This window comes from Apis florea, unplaced genomic scaffold, assembly GCF_048593485.1.
Source record: "Apis florea isolate Af1SG1 unplaced genomic scaffold, ASM4859348v1 contig_2350_pilon, whole genome shotgun sequence".
Lineage (NCBI taxonomy): Eukaryota > Metazoa > Arthropoda > Insecta > Hymenoptera > Apidae > Apis > Apis florea.
Genome location: NW_028256565.1, coordinates 4,069,450 through 4,090,526, shown reverse-complemented (window position 1 = coordinate 4,090,526; position 21,077 = coordinate 4,069,450). Strand labels below are relative to the sequence as shown.

Genomic DNA, 21,077 nt, shown 5'->3' with positions numbered 1-21,077 from the left:
ATATTTGATATTCATAGAAAATCTAAGTTAGATGTCATTTTCAATTAGCATTAAATATATTAATAGATTTATACTATTTAAATTTTAGGAACAATATGTATTCTTATTAAATTTTAATTATTTATTAATTTTTATATGAAATTGCAATTTGTACTATATTGTAAAGTGATTTTTCAATTCTTTGAATTTGTTTATTTTGTTATCATTTGAATTTTGTTTGTTTTGATAGACCAATCAGATTCATGTTTTTTGATATGGTTGAAGTTTGGCGCGCAATTATATTAATTACCGGTATGGTAATAATTGTAAATTACAATTTATATTTTTATTTATGTAGGAATTCTCGATGCAATGTTTAGAAGAATATCAAGAACTTATTGAACGTGATGCGATTGAAATTTCTTGGTTGTGGAAATATCTACAAATGTTTCTATACTTATTATGCACAATTAGCGGATATACCTGTAGCGTTTTATTCTACATATTATGGGTATAACTAATAATAATTTTTATTTATTTTCTATAATATTTTAAGTTATAATTGAATTATTTTATTATAAAATATAAAGAAAGAAATTTTCGGAGATAACTGTCCACTTTGGGCAACATCTGTTCTAATATCAAAAGAGAAATTGGAATTAGATGATATTCGTGATATATGTAAAAATCATTTATTAGATTGGTGGAAATATATTTTTACTGACTATATACATGAAAATACATGTGAAATGTATTTAATAACATGCTTTTCATCTTGTATATTTGGAGTTGTTTGGTTTACTTTATTTCTTATGTGTGGTAAAGGAGGACAAGATATACCAATGCAAGTCAATTTGTTTTTCAATTATATACATTACTTATCACTATAAATACAATAAATACAATTATATTTATATACAGATATGAAAGTCCTTGGAGAATTGTATTTCCTGCAATATGCTTTAATTTTATATTTGCCATTATATCAATGTATGCACATTATAATTTACAACAAGGATATAAGTCATTTAATGATGGTATCAAAAATGTTTCTTATGAGATATATAGTATTTGCAAAATGCCTATGAATATAAGGTATTAAACTTAAATTTTATTTTAGATTAAATTTATATAATTCATCATAAAAGTTTATTTACAGTGATTGTGAAATAATAAAGATATATATGAAAATGCATAATTTTTATATATATGATGTGTGTCATATAATTTCATATCTTCAGGTAATATTCTGTATATAGAGTTTTAATTTTTAATATTTTTTTAAGATTTATTTCTATATAATATATATTCTTCTAAGATATTTACAGTTATAATGATGTGTAGTTGGTCAGGTGGATTGATAATATTAATTTTAAGGATGATACTAGTCATTGATTTTAAAATTTTAAAAATTAGAATATATGAAGTAAAGGAAGAATAATATTCAATATATTATTATATAAGAAAATTTTTTATTTTTTGCGTAAACTTTATATACATTATGTAAACTTGTGTATAAGAATAAAAGTACAAAAGTATAAAAAATATTTGTAATTGTTTTCACATGATATAATATTATTTTATTTATAATCAATTTCAATGTATAAATCAATAAATTTTAACACTTTATTTTAAAAAATTCTAAGATATAATCTACTATAATATTTGCAATTATTTATATTTTTAAAATCATATTTTCATAATAAAATATTTTTCATTGATTTTTAAAAATAAATCTATTATATAATATTAATTAAAAATTTGCTATTTTTAATTTCCTATGAATATTGATTTTATTAATAATCTATAGTCATCTTAAAAATTTAAATCCTTTAATTACTTCTTTGGATTGATACCATTGATAGGACATATGTGTGGTATTAATTCTTGAATTATTTAAAAATTCAATATCTTTGTTTTTAGACTCAATATTAGATTCCGATACTTCATTATAAACTTTCACTATATCTATGCAATTACAATTTAGTTTTCTTTGATCATTATATTGTAATTTAATTATAAAATAGTTTGAAGTATGTATGGGAGGTATGTATTGTGGTTTAGGTAAAAAAAAATCTGATACTGTATTATTATCACTTTTTTGTATTAACACAAAGGTATTTGTAGGATTCAATGGTAAAGTCAGTGCATCTTGAAATTCTGAACATTCTAGCATTGATCTGCAATGTTAAAAATTTTGAAATGTTATAATATTTTAATAAAAGATAATAGAATATTATGTAAAAATTTATATAATATATTAGAATAATATTATATAAAAATTTTTTCACTAACCTCATTAAATTTAAGAGAGGTTTTCTAGAAGCATGTTTACATTCAAAATGTTCTTGACTATTAAGAATATCAGAAGGAAATATAATCCTAACATGTAATTTTGGTGATATTATTGTAGCACCAATAAGTATAGCAATTTCTTTGATTTTGCAGTTTTTGAGATGAAATTGTAAATTTAATTGCTCTGATGTGGTCTTCAGAGTACTTAATAATGTTTTTATAGAAGACAAATTTCTATCAGTTGATTTCATTTGTAATTGAGATAGTGAATCGTAAGTAAAAGGTATTTGTTGTTTTTGATATAAAATATACTTTAGAAGTTCAATTACAAGTTTTACGCAATTATTACTTGTTAAAGGTTCATCTAAAGTTACATTAATATTCATTTTAACTTTTGCTTTTTGATACTTTAAATATGTTAAAATTTAACCTAATTGACAGATCCGTATTTTGTATATATATTTTTGTAAAAATGTATATTTATGAATTTATTTTTATGAACACATTACTTATATATCAAAATATTTATATAATATAATTAAATATTTACCAACTAATGAAATTAATTATTCACGATTATAAAATATCTTCAGAAGCGTTTATTACTACAAATAGTGAATATAGCAATTAAGTGAATGTAGTAACTATATTAAAGCCATATTCATTATTGTTTTTAATTGAAAATTTTGTTAAAAATAGCTTTACTGTTAAAAATTTTATTTATATATTAATTTTTTTATTATATATTATAAAACAAATAAAATTTTATTTTTAGTAATTTATAAAAATTTCTTTATATATTTAATTTATTTATTCGATTTGAACTTTTACTATCTTCAAATCATTCATGTTTGTCTTCATATATTATAAAAATGGCGGAAATAAAATCACGTCGTGTCGCGCAAACAGAAGATTTATCAAACGTTGAATTTGAAACTAGTGAAGATGTAGAAGTTATTCCAACATTCGATAATATGGGACTCAGAGATGAGCTATTACGTGGAATTTATGCTTATGGTATTATTGAAATCTTTTTGTTAACTTAACATAACCTTATACTTTATTTTATATTTATTATTTTAGGATATTCAGTACTATTTTTTATAATTTATATTTATAAAATAATATTCTAATTATAGGTTTTGAGAAACCTTCTGCGATTCAACAACGATCTATTAAACCAATTATGAAAGGACGAGATGTAATTGCACAAGCTCAATCTGGTACAGGAAAAACGGCAACATTTTCAATTGCTATATTACAATCTTTGGATACACAAGTTCGAGAAACACAAGTATTGGTCTTGTCGCCTACAAGAGAATTGGCAACTCAAATACAAAAAGTTATTCTGGCTTTAGGAGACTTTATGAATGTTCAATGTCATGCTTGTATAGGTGGTACAAATCTTGGAGAAGATATTAGAAAATTAGATTATGGACAGCATGTCGTATCAGGCACACCTGGAAGAGTATTTGGTAATTTGAACATATGAAAAATTTGTTATTAATTTAATTATTTCTTTCAATTTCTCTAAATATAAAAGATAATAACAATATTAAATTTTTTTGATACAGAAGTAAAAACGTTTTCATTATAAAAAAATATTATAAGAATTATAAAAATATTATAAGAATTATAGATTTATTATTTTAATTTTTTAATGATTTTTAGATATGATAAAAAGAAGAGTTCTTAGAACAAGAGCTATAAAAATGTTAGTTCTTGATGAATCTGATGAAATGTTAAATAAAGGTTTCAAAGAACAGATTTATGATGTATATAGATATTTGCCACCCGCAACACAAGTTGTATTAGTATCTGCAACATTACCACATGAAATTCTTGAAATGACAAGTAAATTTATGACAGATCCCATTCGTATTCTTGTAAAACGGTAAGTTCAAATTACTTAAAATTGAAAAAAATTATTTGTTTTTATTAAAATTATAAATATAATTCATTATTACTATTAGTGATGAATTGACGTTAGAAGGAATAAAACAATTTTTTGTGGCTGTTGAAAGAGAAGAATGGAAATTTGATACATTATGTGACTTATATGATACATTGACAATAACTCAGGCAGTAATTTTCTGTAATACTAAACGTAAAGTAGATTGGTTGACAGAAAAAATGAGAGAAGCTAATTTCACAGTTTGTTCTATGCATGGTGATATGCCTCAGAAAGAAAGGGATAACATAATGAAAGAATTTCGATCTGGACAAAGGTATTGTCATAGTTATAATATATAGTATATATATAGTATAAACATTGTAAATAAAATTTATAATATTTATATTATTGTATTATTTTCTAGTCGTGTGTTAATCACAACTGATGTATGGGCAAGAGGAATAGATGTTCAGCAAGTATCTCTTGTAATAAACTATGACTTACCTAACAATCGTGAATTATATATTCATAGAATAGGACGATCAGGACGTTTTGGAAGAAAAGGCGTTTCCATCAATTTTGTAAAAACTGATGATATAAGAATTCTTCGAGATATCGAACAATATTATTCAACACAGATTGACGAAATGCCTATGAATGTAGCAGACTTAATATAATGTTAAACTTTAAATTTTTATTAAATAAGAATTATTATGCAAAAAAAGAAATTATTTTTATTTAAATATTCTGAAAATTACATTTTTAAAGTGTTCTTTTTGATTGAAAACAGTTAAAATGGCAGTATTCTTCTGAGAGTACAAGACTCTTTATAAAATATCCCATTTCTGTTATATGTAAAATGTAATATTCAACTAATAAAAATTAAGTAATTTTATAAAACACAATAAACTTTCTGATAAATATAAAATTAATATTATATTTATGTCTTTATCATAATAGATAATAAAATATATCAAAAAGATATATTTTAATTTAATCTTATTTTCTAGTTTAATTATATTTTTTAACATTCATAAACGTTATTTATATTGAGATATATAGTTCTTTTTTTGAGAAACAAAAATAATCAATAATCTGCTTCTTAGTTTAGATGGCAGCAGAGCAGTATTTTGGTTGAGTATATTCAAAGATTGATTAAAACTTGCTGTATAGTTTTATTTATTGTGATTAAGAAAAAATTACTGGATATTAATTTTATTTTTTAACTTAGTAAATTCATTTATATCAACAATTTATGTCTTATACTTATTTGATAATTATTATTTAATAATCTCTTGAAGATATGATAATAATAAATATTGAAGAATGTGCTTAATATTAATATTAATATTATAAAAATAAAAAATATGAATAGAAATACATATTTTACATATAATTAAACAAAAATTTAAAACTATGGAAACTCAAGAAGATTGTGCAATTAGGAGAGGACAATCTATTCGACGTTATCAAAATGATTTCAAATCTGATGGACATACTTCAACTTGTAAGTAACAATATTTTTATATAAGCATTCAATTGTTAAAAATATTTTTTTTATGATTTTTCATTTAGCAATGATAATAAATCAATCACAATATATAAATGTTGGAAGATCTATTGTAAGAATAGCTATATATTTAACAACTGGAATTTTTCTAACAATGGACATTGAATCTAATTCTACTGCACATCAAATCCTTGCAATGATACAATCCGAAGGAGAGTTAGGATTAACAAGAACTCCTTCATTTACTGGTCAAACAGTTTTTGCTTTATGGCTTTGTTCTTCAAGATTAGAGGTTCAATTACGTCCGAATCACAAACCTATAGAATTGGCTGCAAAATGGAAACGTTTAGTAAAAAAATATAGTTCTCAAAAAGAACAAACAGATGAAGAACCTTTGTTATGTCTTAGACGAAACGTGTTTCTTTCTCGATCAGATGAGGAGCAAATAAAAGAAACTAAAGTATTAGAATTATTGTATGCAGAAGCCAGAAATAATGTATTGCAAGGTAATAAATTATTTAATTATTTCATTGTTCTATATAATATTTGTTTATGTTTTAGGACGTTATCCATGCGAAGGACAGGCACGATATGCAAGTTTGGGAGCTTTGCAAGCACGTATTGAACTGGGTCCATATAATCCTCAAAATCATACATTAGCATTTTTTAGAAGATATCGTGGTCGATTTTTGCCTCATCATTATACATCTCCTAGTCTCTTATTAGGATTAGGTGTTGGTTTAGGCTTAGTTGGCGGAAAAGGAGCACCTGAAGCTCGTCTACTTGAACAATACAAACGAATACCTAATCACACAGGAACTAATACGAATTCGAGGAAACTAATTAGAAAATACTTAGAGTTTTGCTGGAATTTACCATGTTATGGTGCGGCTTTTTTTCAAGGACAAATTGAACGTCCTGTAAGAGGCCTTGCATCTTGGATTACAAATCGTGATATGCATATACTCGTTGCTATTAATTCATCAGGAGTATATATTGTGGACGATATTCAATGTGTAAGAAATAAAAATATTATACATGATAATTATCATTTATATAATATATTACAAATAATTTTTTTATAGAGTTTATTATTGGGTCTAAGATATTCAGAGTTAAGTTGGGAAATGGCGAAACCTTCAGATGAAAATAATCCAGATTGTCTGCCATGTTTATTTTTACAGTTTCCTGTGCGAGAAAATGGAACACAAGTTTATAAAATTCTACAAGTATTCTCAAGACAAGTATGACTTATTTCTAAAAAAGTTAACTTTAATAATTTAAATTACTAAAATTTATTTTATTATAAGGCAATAATGATGGATATATTAATTTCTGGCTTTGCCGAAGAACATCGTCGTCATAGAAATAATAGTGATATTGCGAATAATGATCGTTTAACAGACCATATGATTGGTTCCAATACTGGAAGTTTTACTAATAAACTTAGTAAATTTACATTAGCCACTTTTGATGATGAAGGTAGATAACGTACAAAAATTTCTTAAAAATTTAAGATTTTTACAATATAAAATTATTTTAGGTCGATGTATTGGACAAATGGGTTCTTGGTCTTTTCAATAAAATAAATTATTTACTGTACACCTGCTTTTTTCAAAAATACATTAAACTTTCTTTAATTATCGCAAGATGTGGATTTTGTTGTAAATTATTCATTAACATTTTATATTTTATAGGAACCAAATCTCTATGACGATTTAATCTGTTTTCTAAAGTTTGTAAATAAAAACTTATTTCATTTATTTTTTCTAATATTTTTTCTTCTTCTTCGCGAGTTAAATCTTCTTCCTGTAGAATGATATTTCTATCTTATATTTTATATATATATATCAAATAAATATATGATAGAAAATAAAATTTTACCTGTAATATCAATGCTTGCATTTTCACCAATTCCTGCGAATATTTCTCAAATTCATGTAAGATTTTATTCGCCCTACGTACAAGTAATTGTTTGTAATCACGAATACATGCATATTGTATTAAGTATGCCTCAGCTTCTGATAACTCCGATGGATTTCCTAAACGAGCTAAATATGGTTTTAAATAATTTATTTCTTCCGTGATATCTTTTAGACTTTGTTTCTTCTGTATTTATAATGTATACATTTAATTAATTAATTTAAAAAAAATTATATTATTATTGTTTTTTATATTACCAATGCTTCTATTAGAGATTCCGATTCTCTAAGTTTATCATATATAGATATCAACAGTTTTGGCGTCAAATATTCACTTTTTCTTATCTCGAGAAAAGAAAACATTTCTTTTTCCGCCGCTCTAACTTGAGATATAGATATATCCTCCTCCTTTAATTGTGTGTCTAGTTCGTATAGTAAATCTAAAGCCTTATCAGGTTCATTTAGAGGCTACAAATAAGATAATAAAATTATCTTTTAATAAATTTTTTGATATTGATAAATACTCACATTATATCCATATGTCATTGTTGGATTAAGATCTAATCGTTCTCCTCTTTCTGCTAATGGTGGTTTTATATATGTTCGCAAAGCTCTAGTAAAATTGCCTGGATAATAATGATAAGTAAGATGTATTTCGTTATCATCAATAGCAAATTCACGGATCGCTATATTTTTACTTGCTTTTATTCGTTCATCTCTATTAAATTTTTCGACAATCTTCTGCAAATTTATTCAGATATTTTAAACTTAATCTATTTTCATGTGAAAAATCATTTATAATATTTTAAAAATTATAGACAAAGTTTTATTAAGATTTTTTTAAACTTTATATCATACGAAGTAAAATATCAATTATAAAAAAGATGTCATTTAATTAAATAATTTTGCTTTTTATAAGTAACTAGAAATCATTTATTTTACAATTGATGAATCAAATGATATAAAAATACATTTTATATCTATATTATATTTTATCTTATTTAAAAATTTTATAAAATTTTATCTTACCGAAATATGTCGATAATGAATATCTTGAGTTTCACCTTTTTTGTCTTGTAAAAATTCTACATGCCTGTTCTCAAGTTGATCGAAACTCTGGTTATGATATCATATTTCATTTTTAATAATTTATATCTTAATTATTCATTTACGAGTTATCGCTTACCGATAATATAGAAAATCATCACGATCGACAAAATGTTGCGTTAAATAAGTTGGATGCATTTCAAATTTAGATAATCCATCAAAACGAGCAACATAATAAAAATCTAAAATTCGCTCACTATCTACATTGACATTATTCCATAAAAAATATCGATGTTCTGTAAATTTTATTTTATTAATGAAAAATTAATTAAATATATTACATTAGTAATTAAATAAATGTGAAAAATAATTATGTTCATAAATTATACACCTTTACACTGGTCTACTCGACCTCTTGTATAATAATCTATGACGGTACCGTCAATCATATTTCTTCGTGATTCTATAAGATTATCAGATCTATTTTTATAATTTTCATATATATCGATAGGATTCATGTCATTATCATATGTAGTAATTCTTTGTATCAATCCATCTGTTTGAATATATGGTGCATAAAATTCAACTTTTGTTTTTTTATATAATACTATTTTTATACCGTTTGGGAATCGTTTCTCAAATTCTAGAAGATAAAATAAAAATTCGAGAAATATAAACAAAACATAAAAATATATTTAAAAATTTATAATTAAACTTATATTTTATAATTGAAAATTTTTTATACCTTCTTCGCTAATATTTATTTGATTAACGTATGATGATGGCATATCCAAATGTTTTTCTTGACGTATAGCAGATTCCTCGTCAATCTCTCCTGCATGTGTTGTCCATGGTTCTCCAGGAAGCAAATGTTCCCACAATTTTACTTTCATTAAATCCCATTCTATGTTTACGCACGATTGTACAGATACCTGCATATTTACCCAATAATTTTGATCGTTCCATATACTTTCTACACCGAGGTACAATTGAGCTGTATCGTCGTCTGTAACTTCGTAAGATGTACCAGTGGTAGGCTCAATAAATAATGGACAAGGAATTTCTTGATCCCTCAGTCCACCTAATTCTGGTAATATTGCTACCCAAGCATGTATTCTATGTCCCCAATACTCATCTACTGGAAGTTGCTCTAATTCCTAAATTCAAACATAATTTTTTTTTTTTTTTTTTTTTTTTAGAGTGAAACTATGAAAAACATCATAGAATTTTATAAAAGTTACCTCAATTAAATTTTCTTGCTCTTTTTCAGCTAATAATTTTTCTTGTAATTTCTTCGCTTTTTCTTCTTCCGATTCTGATAAAAATTCATTTTTATATTCTACTACATTGAGATTAAGTTTGTATTTGGTAATCTCGGGACGTATCGTATCTTCCTGTAATTTCTTTTCCGGTTGTGGTATATAGGGGCATGATCGTCTTGTCAAATCACAAAGCGTTTGTTCTTTAGATGCATAACCACTTACTACAAATGCATTATATCCTTGGCCTAGTAACAAGCTAGTAAGAAATGTTGCACATTCAAAGCAATTGCCTTTTCGAAACTTCTGCACCCATGTAGGTGAACGCACTTGTTTTGGCTGTAAATAGAAATAGTATCATAAATGTGATATTATAATTTCACATGAAAATTTATAATTTTACGTATATATAATCATAGATGAAATATAGATTAATATTTATAAACCTAATTTGTAAAAAATTTATATACATATATACAATATAATAGAATCTCTTGTATCTGTAAATTCAATATCTACCATTTCATTTATTCGTAATCTTAAAAATTTGCATTCAAATATATAATCATCCAGTTTTGTTTTTTTATTTAGATTTTAATTCCAATGCTATAATCATTTTCTATATTGAACTGATAAAATGAAAATGGGATAAGGAATTTTCAAAACATAAAAAAGCATTGTCACATCTATTTTGTCTGCATCGTATGTTTTAATAAAGTGATGAATGTTTTGGCAAAAATATAAATAGAACAAAATTTTAAAGCATTTTCAAAAAAATAATATTATTTATTATCGAAGTGCTATTTTCTTTTTTTTTTTTTTCCGTTTGTCTAATATTGGTAAACTATCATTCCATTTATTTATTTCACAATAATTTAAATATAATCATGTATAAAATATAGTTTTTCATATAAGATAAATATATAAAATATTTGACAATAAAATATTTATTTTTATTTATAATTTTACATTGAAATTTAATTTTATTTTCAATCATTATTAATATTACGATTTTATTCTAAGTCGAATCGATAATGTTGAGAATGACAGTAAAATGATAAAAAGAATCCTACTAGTCCGGAGGCACGAGATAAAAAATATTAAATGTTAAATATATTCTGTATTTCGTTTATAATATAAAAATACTTGTTGCTTTAAATCGATTTTCTCATTATAAGAAAATTTAATAAATTAATGATCGATAAAATAATTTATTAACAAAATCTTCTATACCGACTGTCAATAATATGTACACATTTACCATTGGTTTCATGTGAAAACACAGAAGTAATAATAATAATAATACTAAAGAGTAAATATGTATATCCCACACATAGCTACTAATCGTCCAAGAAGAGTACCCATTCAAATGTGCTGCTGAGCACGTGGCACTCGTGCGTATTCTCGGTCCCTGACCTACAGAACTATATTATGATCTACGCGTAGAATTACAACAGAAGTAATCATATAAAAAGATAAACACAGCAATTAAGAAAAAAGCACTCTGTAAAACAAGAAAATTTTTCGCAAAATACAAAATAAAAAAAGTTATAATCTTTATTTATTTTATAACAATAATTCTTAAGATATTACAATTTCTAAAGATTCTTATTTTTATTAAATTTGCAGAAAGATTAAATTACATTGAAATCGAAGGGGTTCTCACCCTTTCGCATCTTAAAAAGAAAAAAAAGCAAATCTTTTTTGCAAGAGCGCTTAGAGTCTGGGTAGGATAGAGATGGTCAGTGGGTGGTACTACTATCCCTCGATCCCTTCACCCACTTCCGCCCCTTCTGTCCACCTAACCTAACCTTACCATATCCACCTTGCCCCTCCGACCATCCCTCGAACGCTCTCGGTCTTGCTTTCTCGCCCATTGGCGTTGTTCACCCCTCCGTTCCTCGCTTGCCCCCGCGCGTCACCAGTTCCGCGCGACCCCTTCGACCGGCACCCACGTGGGACGCAAGACGAGGGTGTGAGGTAGCAGACAACGCGGAGATACCGCCGCCGTGGCAGCTGCGCTCAGTGTTTCTCAACCATGAACTTATATCAGTTACGATGTAATTTACAGTTTAAATGAAAATCTAATTAAATTATAATAGAAATTAAATATTTATATTATATGCACCACAAATGATAAAAAAAGAAAGAGAAATATATACAAATACTTAATAAAATTTAAAATGACGATTTATAAATATATACTTTTTTTTATTCTTTTGTTCACATATATATACATATAGAGAGAGAGAGAGAGAGAGAGAGAGAGAGAGAGAGAGTAAAATCTTCAGAAACTTGACATATATTTCTAACATACTTTTCTAAGAATGCACTAAATTTATTATAAAAAAAAAAAGAACCGAGTATTTTCCTAAGCTATATATAATAATTTAAAACAGATTGTAAAATAAATGTATTGATTAAATTTTGTTTATTATTATTTTAATTAACTTTGAAGGGTTAATTAATCAAAATTTAGAAATAGAGAACATTCGTATAACTATTACGTAATTAATCATCAAATAAAAAAAGAACTATGTTTATTCTGAATGGAAAAAAAGTACGTTCGGTGATTGTGACAATTTAAAAGGACAAAAATCCCTTAATTCCACGACGCGCATGCTATCGATAATTCCCCTTCTGATCTACGTTCGCGGAAGTGGACGAGAGAGAACGTGATTTACGCCGAGACGATGCTCGTGGGTATCAGTCGTAGGGTACATGATCAAAGCGCGACGGTCGAAAGCGTGGATCGAAGCGGTGATTGGTCGGCTTCGAGCGGGGTGCCGCGAGATAGCGCTTTTCGGGACGCCTCGATGTCGTGCTCGGCGCTGGTCGCCGTATCGAGGACGTTATCCGTGGACGCGACCAGAGTGCTATGTGTAGCCATGTACGTATACGGATCACTACATACACGAGCCACGAATGTGTTGGCGCGCGTTGGGAGATGGAACGACCGAGGGCGAAGAAAAGGAGGGATGAAGAGCGACAGAGAGAGAGAGAGAGAGAGAGAGAGAGAGAGAGAGAGAGAGAGAGAGTTACAGAGGTAGGATAGAGAGGGATGGTAGAGAAAGAGAGAGATACGAGGAACGAGGCCTAAATCAGGGGCGATCGCACCGAGCGACGTCGCTATCTCTCTGAATATGCGAACCACTATTTGGCGTCCGCGGCGCGTACGTACCTAGTACCCGGTATTACTAGATACTAGATAGTACCTAGTCCCTGCCTGCCTATATACCTTGGCTAGATGTTCCATTCGCTCTATGTGTACGCGCATCTCTATACGCCGAGGCGGAGAGCGCCCTACACGACACACAATCTCTAGGTTTACACCTACATATCCTGCAAACTGTGCCGCGATATATGCCGAACAAATCGCGATGCTTGGACGTGTAGGATGCGACTGTTCGAAAAACTATGAAATGAACTCGTAATCGTATCATCGAAGAAAAGAAATTTCGAGATGCAACTGAGATGTACAATTATAAATAAGCTATAGCTATATCTATATCTATTGCCAATGAAAAAAAACTCGGCCTAATCGAAAAACAATCGACAGTAAATATTTTGCACGCACGCGTAATAACGGTCACTATAAAGATCACTAATAACATCATCTAGTATCGATATTTTATACGAACGAATAATAGATGTAATTAAATCGATAATATATAAAAAAAAAAAGGCATGATGATTAAAGCGTGTTTTTATTTATTTGTTAATGCTATTTTATAATCTATTTTTTCTATCATAGTGTGTTAATTCGTTAAAACGTTAAGCATTAATTAATAATCGAGAGAAATGAGAAAGAAAATGATGAAGTACTTTAGCAACAAAAATATTAAAATATTTTTATTGGTAAAATTCCGCTGATCTTTTGTGTTAATAATTTGTGATTATTTATGCAACAGCTGTTACTAATACTAGTAAAACACGGAAGAGTAAGTTCGTAAGTTCGGCCTGAACGGATTATACCGTTGATCGTAGTACGGGAAATGGAAATAAATACCACGACACAAGCCTAATTTGAAATTTCATAATATCGTCTATTCGTTTTCGTAACGATAAATGAACTCAACGGTATAAGGAATTTCGTATATCTTATGGATTCATTGCGTAATATCTGACCATTTAACTCAAAACTAATAATTTAAACGATCACAACAAAAAAAAAAAAAAAAGATTTTTTGTCTCAAAATTTAATCTAAAAAAAAATTAAATTGGTGATTGATGATCGATTATCGAAAACGATGTTTCATCGCAACGCTATCAAGTAAAATACAAGCGTGATATTATCGAAAGAAAAAAAATTCACGGCAGAATATTTACGAGTTTAAACGTACGTTTGAAAAAGAATGTCGTTCGAAGAAAGTTGGGCTGTCTCTGTTGACGGCCAATCGTTACAAATACCTGTGATACATAAGTGGGTGGCAAACGGAGCCTCACTGTGCTCTAACGAGCCGTACACGTGTTTCTGACATCGGCACTATAAAGTAAGTACGTATACGGACACGCGTGTCTCCGTCGAATGTGTGTGTGTATGGGATGTGTATTACACGCGCGTTTGCCAAAGAGAGAGGAGGCATCCATATACGTGCAAACTCGGCACACTGTAAGCCCTAGAGCCGGTTTTCAATGAGCGAGTGGCAGGAAGAAGAGGGAGAAACGGCAACAGCCAGAACCGGCGTAATGCAGAAAGAGGAGGAGAGGTATGGTGAAAAGTGACGACGGAGAAACAAACGAGTGAAGAGAGGAGAAAGAGGAAGAGCAAGTGGCAGGAAGAGGGAGGAGAAGGAGGAGGATGAAGGAGAGGAAGGGAGGCAAGAATGGACGAGAGCGGGAGGAATATAAACCCTTATCGAAATCGTGATTCACCCCACATTCTCTGGAAACCCCCTAACCTATTAACATCCATATCGCAATAACAGATACACGTGTATAACCGTGTTTCCACGCAGCCATTCGTCCTTGCACACCTTCGTAATTACTCAGCGATTACTCGGCCGAGTACGAGAAATACGCCACGCTATAGAAAAATTTCTTTATCACTCAACGATATTTATCTATTTTCGGTCACGCAACGATAGACAAAAATTATGCAAATTTCTTTCGAAACATAAAAAAAAAAATGGAGAAGAGTTTAAATAATAAATCGTTTACAATTTTTTCTCTTTCTTTCGACTTTCTTTTTCTTTTTTTTTTTTTTTATTCGTCTCTGTAAACAAACCGTACGAACTAATGGCAATTAATTAAGGCGTTAAATTTCCAATTCAATCGTAAAGAGGATGGTTCAACGAATAAATGCCGAGCATTTATTGTTTCACGATATCCTTTTCATCGGCGCGGTTATAACATTATTTCGAGATTCTTTCTCTAATCTGCACAACCGGCTCGATAGTTACTTCGGTTTTTCGCTGTCCGTTTATGGGTCCAAGTTTCTCCGTTAAAAGGAACTTTAAGCACTTTTCAGAGACTGACGTTAAATAAGGTAGAGGACCGTTAAGAATCGTCAAGTCGGACCTTATGAAGTGCCGTGAATACTTATGAATGAAATCAACGTTGTCCCCTTGAAAATGAAAAGAATGTATTCAAAAATGACAAGGGGATTAGCGAAAACGAGAGCGAAAGGGAACAAAACACAGCCGATAATGTTTTAAAGAGATTAACGTTGATTAAAAAATTAACGTTTTTAACGCGCGCCCGATAATCAGTTTCCCGATAACGAGAAATATTCGGAAGAGAAAATTTGACGCGATGACCTTTCCATCAAACTTTTTCCCCTCAAATGTTATACATATATCAAGGCTTTATGTTTCATCCGAAATTACCGAGATATCTCCAACTACGATCGCCATTAAGGATCTAGCTTGAAACGATCCCATCACGAGTGCGAGTCTCGCGGTGGATGATCGTCACCGTCAAATTCGTATGAACAGAAAGACAAAAAGGGGGCGGAGGGGAGGTGGAAAGAGGAAAAGGGAAAAAGAGTGAGAGCGAGGGATACATACATATATATATATATATATGAAGGAGAATTAGCAAGAGAGGAAGAGAGGGAGGAGAAATGGAGGATGGTTTTCAAGCGGACACCCAGTGCATCGAGATAGATAGGTAGATAGACGTCCGGATAGATGCATGCCACGGCAGCCAGAGCAAGGGATGTCGAGGGGTAGTGCAAAGCGGACAGAAGCAAAGGGGGGTGGCGGTAGATGGTCGCGGTGAGACGCGAGACGAAAGAGGGATGAGGAGGAAGAGCAAGAGAGGATGAGGTGGATGAGGAGGTGGAGCAGAAAGGGGTCGATGGTGGGTGGGTTGGCTGAGGAGAGTGGGTGGTGGTTCTCTCGCTGATTACGTCGCAGGATGGCCAGGAGAGAGAAACGCCGGAGAGGATGCCGCTACGCCGTGCGCGGAGGAGGCCCGTGCGCTGGATAGAGGCGAATATATCCGCAATGTCCTACCACCAACCCTATACCCGGCTACCTATCTTCGTCCTCTCCTATTTTCCCTCTCTCTCCCTCTTTCCCATCTCTCTCTCTCTCTCTCTCTCCTCTATCTCTATCTTCGTTCATCAACCTGCTTCCTCTCCGTCTCACCCTTCTCACACGCTATCCAACTCTCCTTGTCCCATCTATGTTTGTCTTTGTCCGTTACCGTTATACCTCTCTCTCTCTCTCTCTCTCTCTCCGATGCCAGCAGCCTCCCGGGTGGCAGGGCCCTAAGCTAAACTAAGCTACGCCAGGATAGGATAGCATCAGGAGGATAGAATGGGATAGGATGGCTGGATGGTGCCCACCTACCCTCGCACACACAACGACTAGGACGACGTCGACGAGGAGAACGACGACGACGACGACGACGACGACGGGAACGGCGACAGCGACGACGACGACGACGACGACGACGACGACGACGACGATCTCTCGTGCAGAAGTAACTCACCCTCCTAGTGTTTTCTCCGTCTCGATTCTCTCTATATCCATCCGGCTATCTTTCTCTTCGTCACACTTCCTTTCTCGCCAACCCTATCTCTCGCACCAACGTTCCTCGCGTCTCGTTCTTTCGTCCCTCGGTCGTCTCGCTCTCTACCAGCCAGTAACACCCACGGACCCCGGGGGGTTAGTTAGGGGTGGTATATTGACGGCCGGCGTCGCGAGGACGCCTATACTTAGTGTGCCGGCGAACCGACGCGTTTCCAGCTAGGCGTCCATTCCACCCTTCCTTCTCTCTCCGCTCTCCCGCGTCCGCCACCATCGGCCACCCTTCACGACCACCACCACCACCACCACCACCACCACCACCCCCATCTCGTCCCCCTTCTACACCCCCCTCCTCCACCGGCGACCCATTCTACACCCTCTACTGCCACCTTTCTCGAACCCCTTCCCTCCTCCGGACCGCCCGACTCTCCCACGGTCCATCCTTCGTCCACCACTCCTCAAACTAACGTTCACAACCCCCTATCTCGACCTTCTTCTACCCCACGATAAGTAGGATCTTCGAGTTTAGGTGCAAAAAGAAGTGACTGGAAACAAGTCCAAGAGTATTCTCCAAACTCATACGCCTTGATTATCCGAGGAAAGAAGAGCCATTGGCAACCTGTTTCGAAATTAATTCCTCGCGAACCGAGCACGGGATCCACCGGGTTACATGGTGGACGACAAAATCGATGCCTGTGGGCACTATGAAACCTTTATGACGCACCTGATGTGAGAAAACGAGGGGCGGCAAAGAGAGCGAAGACGAACACCACGAGGACGAGGAGGAGGAGGAGGACAACGACGACGACGACGACGACGATGACGACGAAGGGAAACCGGGTGCAAACCGGGGGCCAGATGGGAGGGAAAAAGGGGAAAAGACAGGGGAGAAGGAGAAGGAGAGACAGGTCTCGATTAGGGAGCGACCGAACGAAATTATGTATACCACGTCGAAGATGATGGCGACGATGCACGCGATGGGTTCCCCAGGCGCGCAAGGTCTGTTCATCGAGGGGGGATGTGGCTAGGAAACGGTTTCTTTGTCGGTAGTTTCTCCGGCGAACGGATCGGTTTCTTGAGGGTCCTTAAAAGCACCGAGAACCCCGTCGGAAACTCGTGCTCTCGATCGTCGTTAATTATCATTATTTGCCGTGGCCACGATACAATTTACTTTATTGGTCGCCGAGACGGCCACGCTAACTTCCGAGGCCGCGTAATTACCACCGCTGATACGTCGCGTGCAGTTACACCTGTATAGCCCGTGCTTGCATAATTTTCGTATAAATACCACGACAAACTTATCCCGAAGATAACTCGTGAGAAGAGAATTCGTTTCGTTAGATTAGAAGATAGGTTAGAAACCGAGATCTCCCTTTATTTTTCTTCTCTAATAACGATTGACGAACAAAATTTAAAAAGACGTACACGCGTGCATGCAGCATACGCAACAACAGCGGAAACAAAGAGGTTTATTGCGAGTTTATTGTTATCAGAGGCGTGGAATGCCTCCCCTGGTGCACTTACCTGTAATTGATGGCGTCCGTTCGATTTGGTACATAGAAAGGCAGTTAACGTAGGTGGGGGGTACGAAAAGTAAGAGTGACCGAGAAGAGCGGAACGAAGGAAGCGAGTGTTCATAGGATCGACGAGTAATCGAATTAAGGGCGCTCGAGATGACTAACTCTCGAGAACATTAGTAAGAAATGGATGTCCGTTGAAAACGATTCTTCATCAATTGTTGTATATTCTTTACGTTATACAAAAAAAAAAAAAAAAAAAAAAAAAAATTCGAATAACGATACGCTTTTCGAATTATAATTACGAAAGTAAAAATTGTTCAAAATGGTTTATTTCTTTTGAATCGTTAACCAATATTATTTATAAAATTAAAGTAAATTGAAGCAATTTATATAAATTTCTGAGCTTATACAAATTTCTATTTGTTCAATTCTAACTTGAACAAATTAAAAAATTCGAAAGGAATTCGAAATTCGATACAGTTTACAGGGATGATTGGTGGAGAGCCAAGCGCCGAGGTTTATGAGAACGTCACCAACGTCTCGTTAAACGTGTATATAGAGCCGTGACGTCACACGTAACACCCTCTGCACGATACGTAAGCAGTGTACGGCGTATCACCGCGAATAGCGCCAATAAACGCGAACTTTATACCACTAATTCAGTTTTTGACGCGTTTTGCGATGTGTTCTATCGACGATTCGAGTTTCTTTGTTTAGTTATCGATCGCAAGTACGAACTTTTCATCGTTTATGAAACCGCGAAAATCCGGATATTTTTTGTACATTATTTTATCGATCGACAAATGTATAAACATACGCAATAAAATTTGATTATCGGCTACAAAATATTAATAACCTGTATTAATATCAATTAAAAAAGAAAATCGTATACGAGCAAACAGATTAATATATTTTATCATTACTTGAACAATTTATTATTGACAGCGAGTAGTCGTCTCTCATATGTCGATCTTTTATGCAATAATTATATGATTTTATAAACCGTAATATTTTCGGCTTTTTCTGTCTCGAATCTCCAAACGATTTTTTTGTCGGCAACGAAGCAAAACAAATTATCGCAGTTAGATTGCGAACGAGAGGGGTGGAACGCAGAACGTAGTGTAACAGCAGAGATGGAGGAAGGCTATAGATAAAAATGCGTGAAAAGTTTGAGGACGGATAACGAAATATCGTTGCGAAAGAATAGAAGATTTGCGCGATTTTATGATATGTATTTTACGTACAATATATTTCGAATTAATATCTTCTTTTCTTTCGAATTAATTTCTTTAAACAAACTTTTTAAAAATTTTATTAGAACCTTAAAAATACTCGACGCTTAGATTGTTAGGTTAGGATCGCTAGATTCTTGATTGTTTTCTAATAGCAGGTATCATTAGCTTGATTCAAAATACTATTGAAAGAGACAGAAATATTTTATGATTTCATCATATTTAATCCACGATCATCGATACCCGCATACACACGTATGAAATTCAATGCGTGCAAAAGCGTTAATGCAATTACGCAATAACGGGACAAGATTATCGTATCGTCGTATCGCAGCGAACGTCGATCCAATCGCGTAACAAGGTTATGTTCTCGTTAAGCGTCTCTACAGTGCAACTTTTGCGAAATTCGAGAGATCCGAGTGATTCGATTCGCTTTTCCCCCTTAACGTGCGTAAGGTTATCGCAGATTACATGTATATATGGATTTACAGTCAAAAATAAAGGAAAAGAAATCGACAATTTCTTCGAAGGCAAGTCGTTAAATTTCAAGAACGCACTTCGACTGCGTGCGCATAATTACTAGTCGATATTTGTTACCACGATGAGGTTAACCGTGTCATTTTCTCGCCTGTTGAAATGATTTTATATTAATATAAGAAGATAACTATATGTAGAAAGGAAAAGAAAAAAAATTATAATTATTAATAAATATTGAAATAAGAATTATCGTTAATTATTTAGTATCAAGAGATATATCTTTTACTAGTCAAGTGATCGTTCAAAAGAATGGGTGTCACAGCGTTCGATTTAAAGCGGACATTTGAACGGATGGTCGATTACTTTTCGTGCATTCACAATTACTTATCGCCGCGACGGTAAATAACGGCTTTGTGGATACGCGATGCGATTATTCTTTTTCGACGTCTTTTGTTCCCTATTTTTACCATTTATATTTCTTTTGATTTTTCTCGTTTCCTTTTTTGTTTTGATTTTCGTTTCGACGAAGAAGGATCAAAAAATCGATCAAGCTCAACATTGTAAAAAATCAATCGGTTCGATCATATAAATTGAGGTTCGCTCGCAAAATAATAATAATAATGCGAATAAACTGTAGTTGTGGTTTTTATTATATCGATGTAGATTCAAAGTGACAGCTGAAAATGATCAAATATATAGAAAGAACATCTCAGATCTCACGTTTGCGGATCGTTCTTCGAAATAACGTTTTTTTCCTATCGTATTTACCCGGATAACCAAGCAATCCCAGTTCACCGTCGTTCGCCAACTTTGTGCCGCGTCGTGAACAGACGTCGAGTTTGCGGCGGCTCGAATTATCGGTCGGCGACAGTGCTGGCGAGTTTGTCGAAAAGCAGGGCCGTACGAAGCGTACGCCGTTACTCGCTCGTAAAGAAGCATAATGAATTTTCACGCGTGCAAAAAAA

At 32.3% G+C, this 21,077-nt stretch overlaps 5 protein-coding genes across 10 annotated transcripts in view; 3 read left to right on the top strand and 2 right to left on the bottom strand.

Moving 5' to 3' along the window:
* Positions 1–205: 205 nt before the first annotated feature.
* LOC105736316 (uncharacterized) lies at positions 206–1,524 on the top strand. The gene is made up of 5 exons (XM_086904663.1): positions 206–490; positions 570–823; positions 901–1,074; positions 1,139–1,220; positions 1,298–1,524. Exons 1-5 carry the CDS (start codon positions 347–349, stop codon positions 1,418–1,420), a joined length of 777 nt encoding a protein of 258 aa, XP_086760789.1. The 5' UTR covers positions 206–346; the 3' UTR covers positions 1,421–1,524.
* On the bottom strand, positions 1,432–3,291 carry LOC100872142 (MAD2L1-binding protein). Of its 2 annotated transcripts, XM_086904664.1 has the most exons (3): positions 2,825–2,913; positions 2,275–2,638; positions 1,432–2,159 (listed from the first exon to the last, which is right to left on the bottom strand). In XM_086904664.1, the coding sequence occupies exons 2-3, from the start codon at positions 2,523–2,525 to the stop codon at positions 1,790–1,792; spliced, it is 621 nt and encodes a 206-aa protein (XP_086760790.1). In that variant the 5' UTR covers positions 2,526–2,638; positions 2,825–2,913; the 3' UTR covers positions 1,432–1,789. The 2 variants fall into 2 exon arrangements, with proteins under 2 accessions (XP_086760790.1, XP_003696730.1); XM_003696682.4 differs by having other exon boundaries at positions 2,275–3,291.
* On the top strand, positions 2,867–5,077 carry LOC100870400 (eukaryotic initiation factor 4A-III). The gene is made up of 5 exons (XM_003696669.4): positions 2,867–3,291; positions 3,414–3,749; positions 3,946–4,168; positions 4,248–4,502; positions 4,593–5,077. The coding sequence occupies exons 1-5, from the start codon at positions 3,147–3,149 to the stop codon at positions 4,843–4,845; spliced, it is 1,212 nt and encodes a 403-aa protein (XP_003696717.1). The 5' UTR covers positions 2,867–3,146; the 3' UTR covers positions 4,846–5,077.
* Positions 5,078–5,252: 175 nt separating this feature from the next.
* Positions 5,253–7,327, top strand: Bili (FERM domain-containing protein 8 Bili). Its single transcript, XM_003696667.4, has 6 exons — positions 5,253–5,675; positions 5,744–6,184; positions 6,240–6,694; positions 6,764–6,922; positions 6,989–7,160; positions 7,222–7,327. The coding sequence occupies exons 1-6, from the start codon at positions 5,585–5,587 to the stop codon at positions 7,260–7,262; spliced, it is 1,359 nt and encodes a 452-aa protein (XP_003696715.1). The 5' UTR covers positions 5,253–5,584; the 3' UTR covers positions 7,263–7,327.
* LOC100863464 (dynein regulatory complex subunit 7-like) overlaps positions 7,253–21,077 on the bottom strand; it is a 117,980-nt gene continuing 104,155 nt past the window's right edge. For 3 of the 5 annotated variants that reach the window (XM_086904654.1, XM_086904656.1, XM_086904657.1), the window contains 9 exons: positions 9,889–10,245; positions 9,393–9,804; positions 9,039–9,290; positions 8,787–8,943; positions 8,630–8,693; positions 8,129–8,341; positions 7,859–8,068; positions 7,563–7,787; positions 7,253–7,487 (listed from right to left, as the gene is read on the bottom strand). In XM_086904654.1, coding sequence (XP_086760780.1) covers positions 7,293–7,487; positions 7,563–7,787; positions 7,859–8,068; positions 8,129–8,341; positions 8,630–8,693; positions 8,787–8,943; positions 9,039–9,290; positions 9,393–9,804; positions 9,889–10,245 — 2,085 coding nt within the window. In that variant the 3' untranslated portion in view covers positions 7,253–7,292. The remainder of the gene's footprint in view (positions 7,488–7,562; positions 7,788–7,858; positions 8,069–8,128; positions 8,342–8,629; positions 8,694–8,786; positions 8,944–9,038; positions 9,291–9,392; positions 9,805–9,888; positions 10,246–21,077) is intronic. The other 2 variants (XR_015291116.1, XM_086904655.1) reach the window with 2 other exon arrangements.

Bases quoted from the DNA above. Each gene is read 5' to 3' on its own strand.
- LOC105736316 (XM_086904663.1), top strand. From the start codon at position 347: ATGCAATGTTTAGAAGAATATCAAGAACTTATTGAACGTGATGCGATT. The intron at 824-900 runs GCAAGTCAATTT...ATTTATATACAG, and splicing joins GGAGGACAAGATATACCAAT to ATATGAAAGTCCTTGGAGAA. The intron at 1,221-1,297 runs GTAATATTCTGT...TATTCTTCTAAG, and splicing joins ATATAATTTCATATCTTCAG to ATATTTACAGTTATAATGAT.
- LOC100872142 (XM_003696682.4), bottom strand. From the start codon at position 2,660: ATGAATATTAATGTAACTTTAGATGAACCTTTAACAAGTAATAATTGC. The intron at 2,160-2,274 runs GTTAGTGAAAAA...TTAACATTGCAG, and splicing joins CCTCTCTTAAATTTAATGAG to ATCAATGCTAGAATGTTCAG.
- LOC100870400 (XM_003696669.4), top strand. From the start codon at position 3,147: ATGGCGGAAATAAAATCACGTCGTGTCGCGCAAACAGAAGATTTATCA. The intron at 3,292-3,413 runs GTATTATTGAAA...TTCTAATTATAG, and splicing joins ACGTGGAATTTATGCTTATG to GTTTTGAGAAACCTTCTGCG. The intron at 4,503-4,592 runs GTATTGTCATAG...ATTATTTTCTAG, and splicing joins GAATTTCGATCTGGACAAAG to TCGTGTGTTAATCACAACTG.
- Bili (XM_003696667.4), top strand. From the start codon at position 5,585: ATGGAAACTCAAGAAGATTGTGCAATTAGGAGAGGACAATCTATTCGA. The intron at 5,676-5,743 runs GTAAGTAACAAT...TTTTTCATTTAG, and splicing joins TGATGGACATACTTCAACTT to CAATGATAATAAATCAATCA. The intron at 7,161-7,221 runs GTAGATAACGTA...AAATTATTTTAG, and splicing joins AGCCACTTTTGATGATGAAG to GTCGATGTATTGGACAAATG.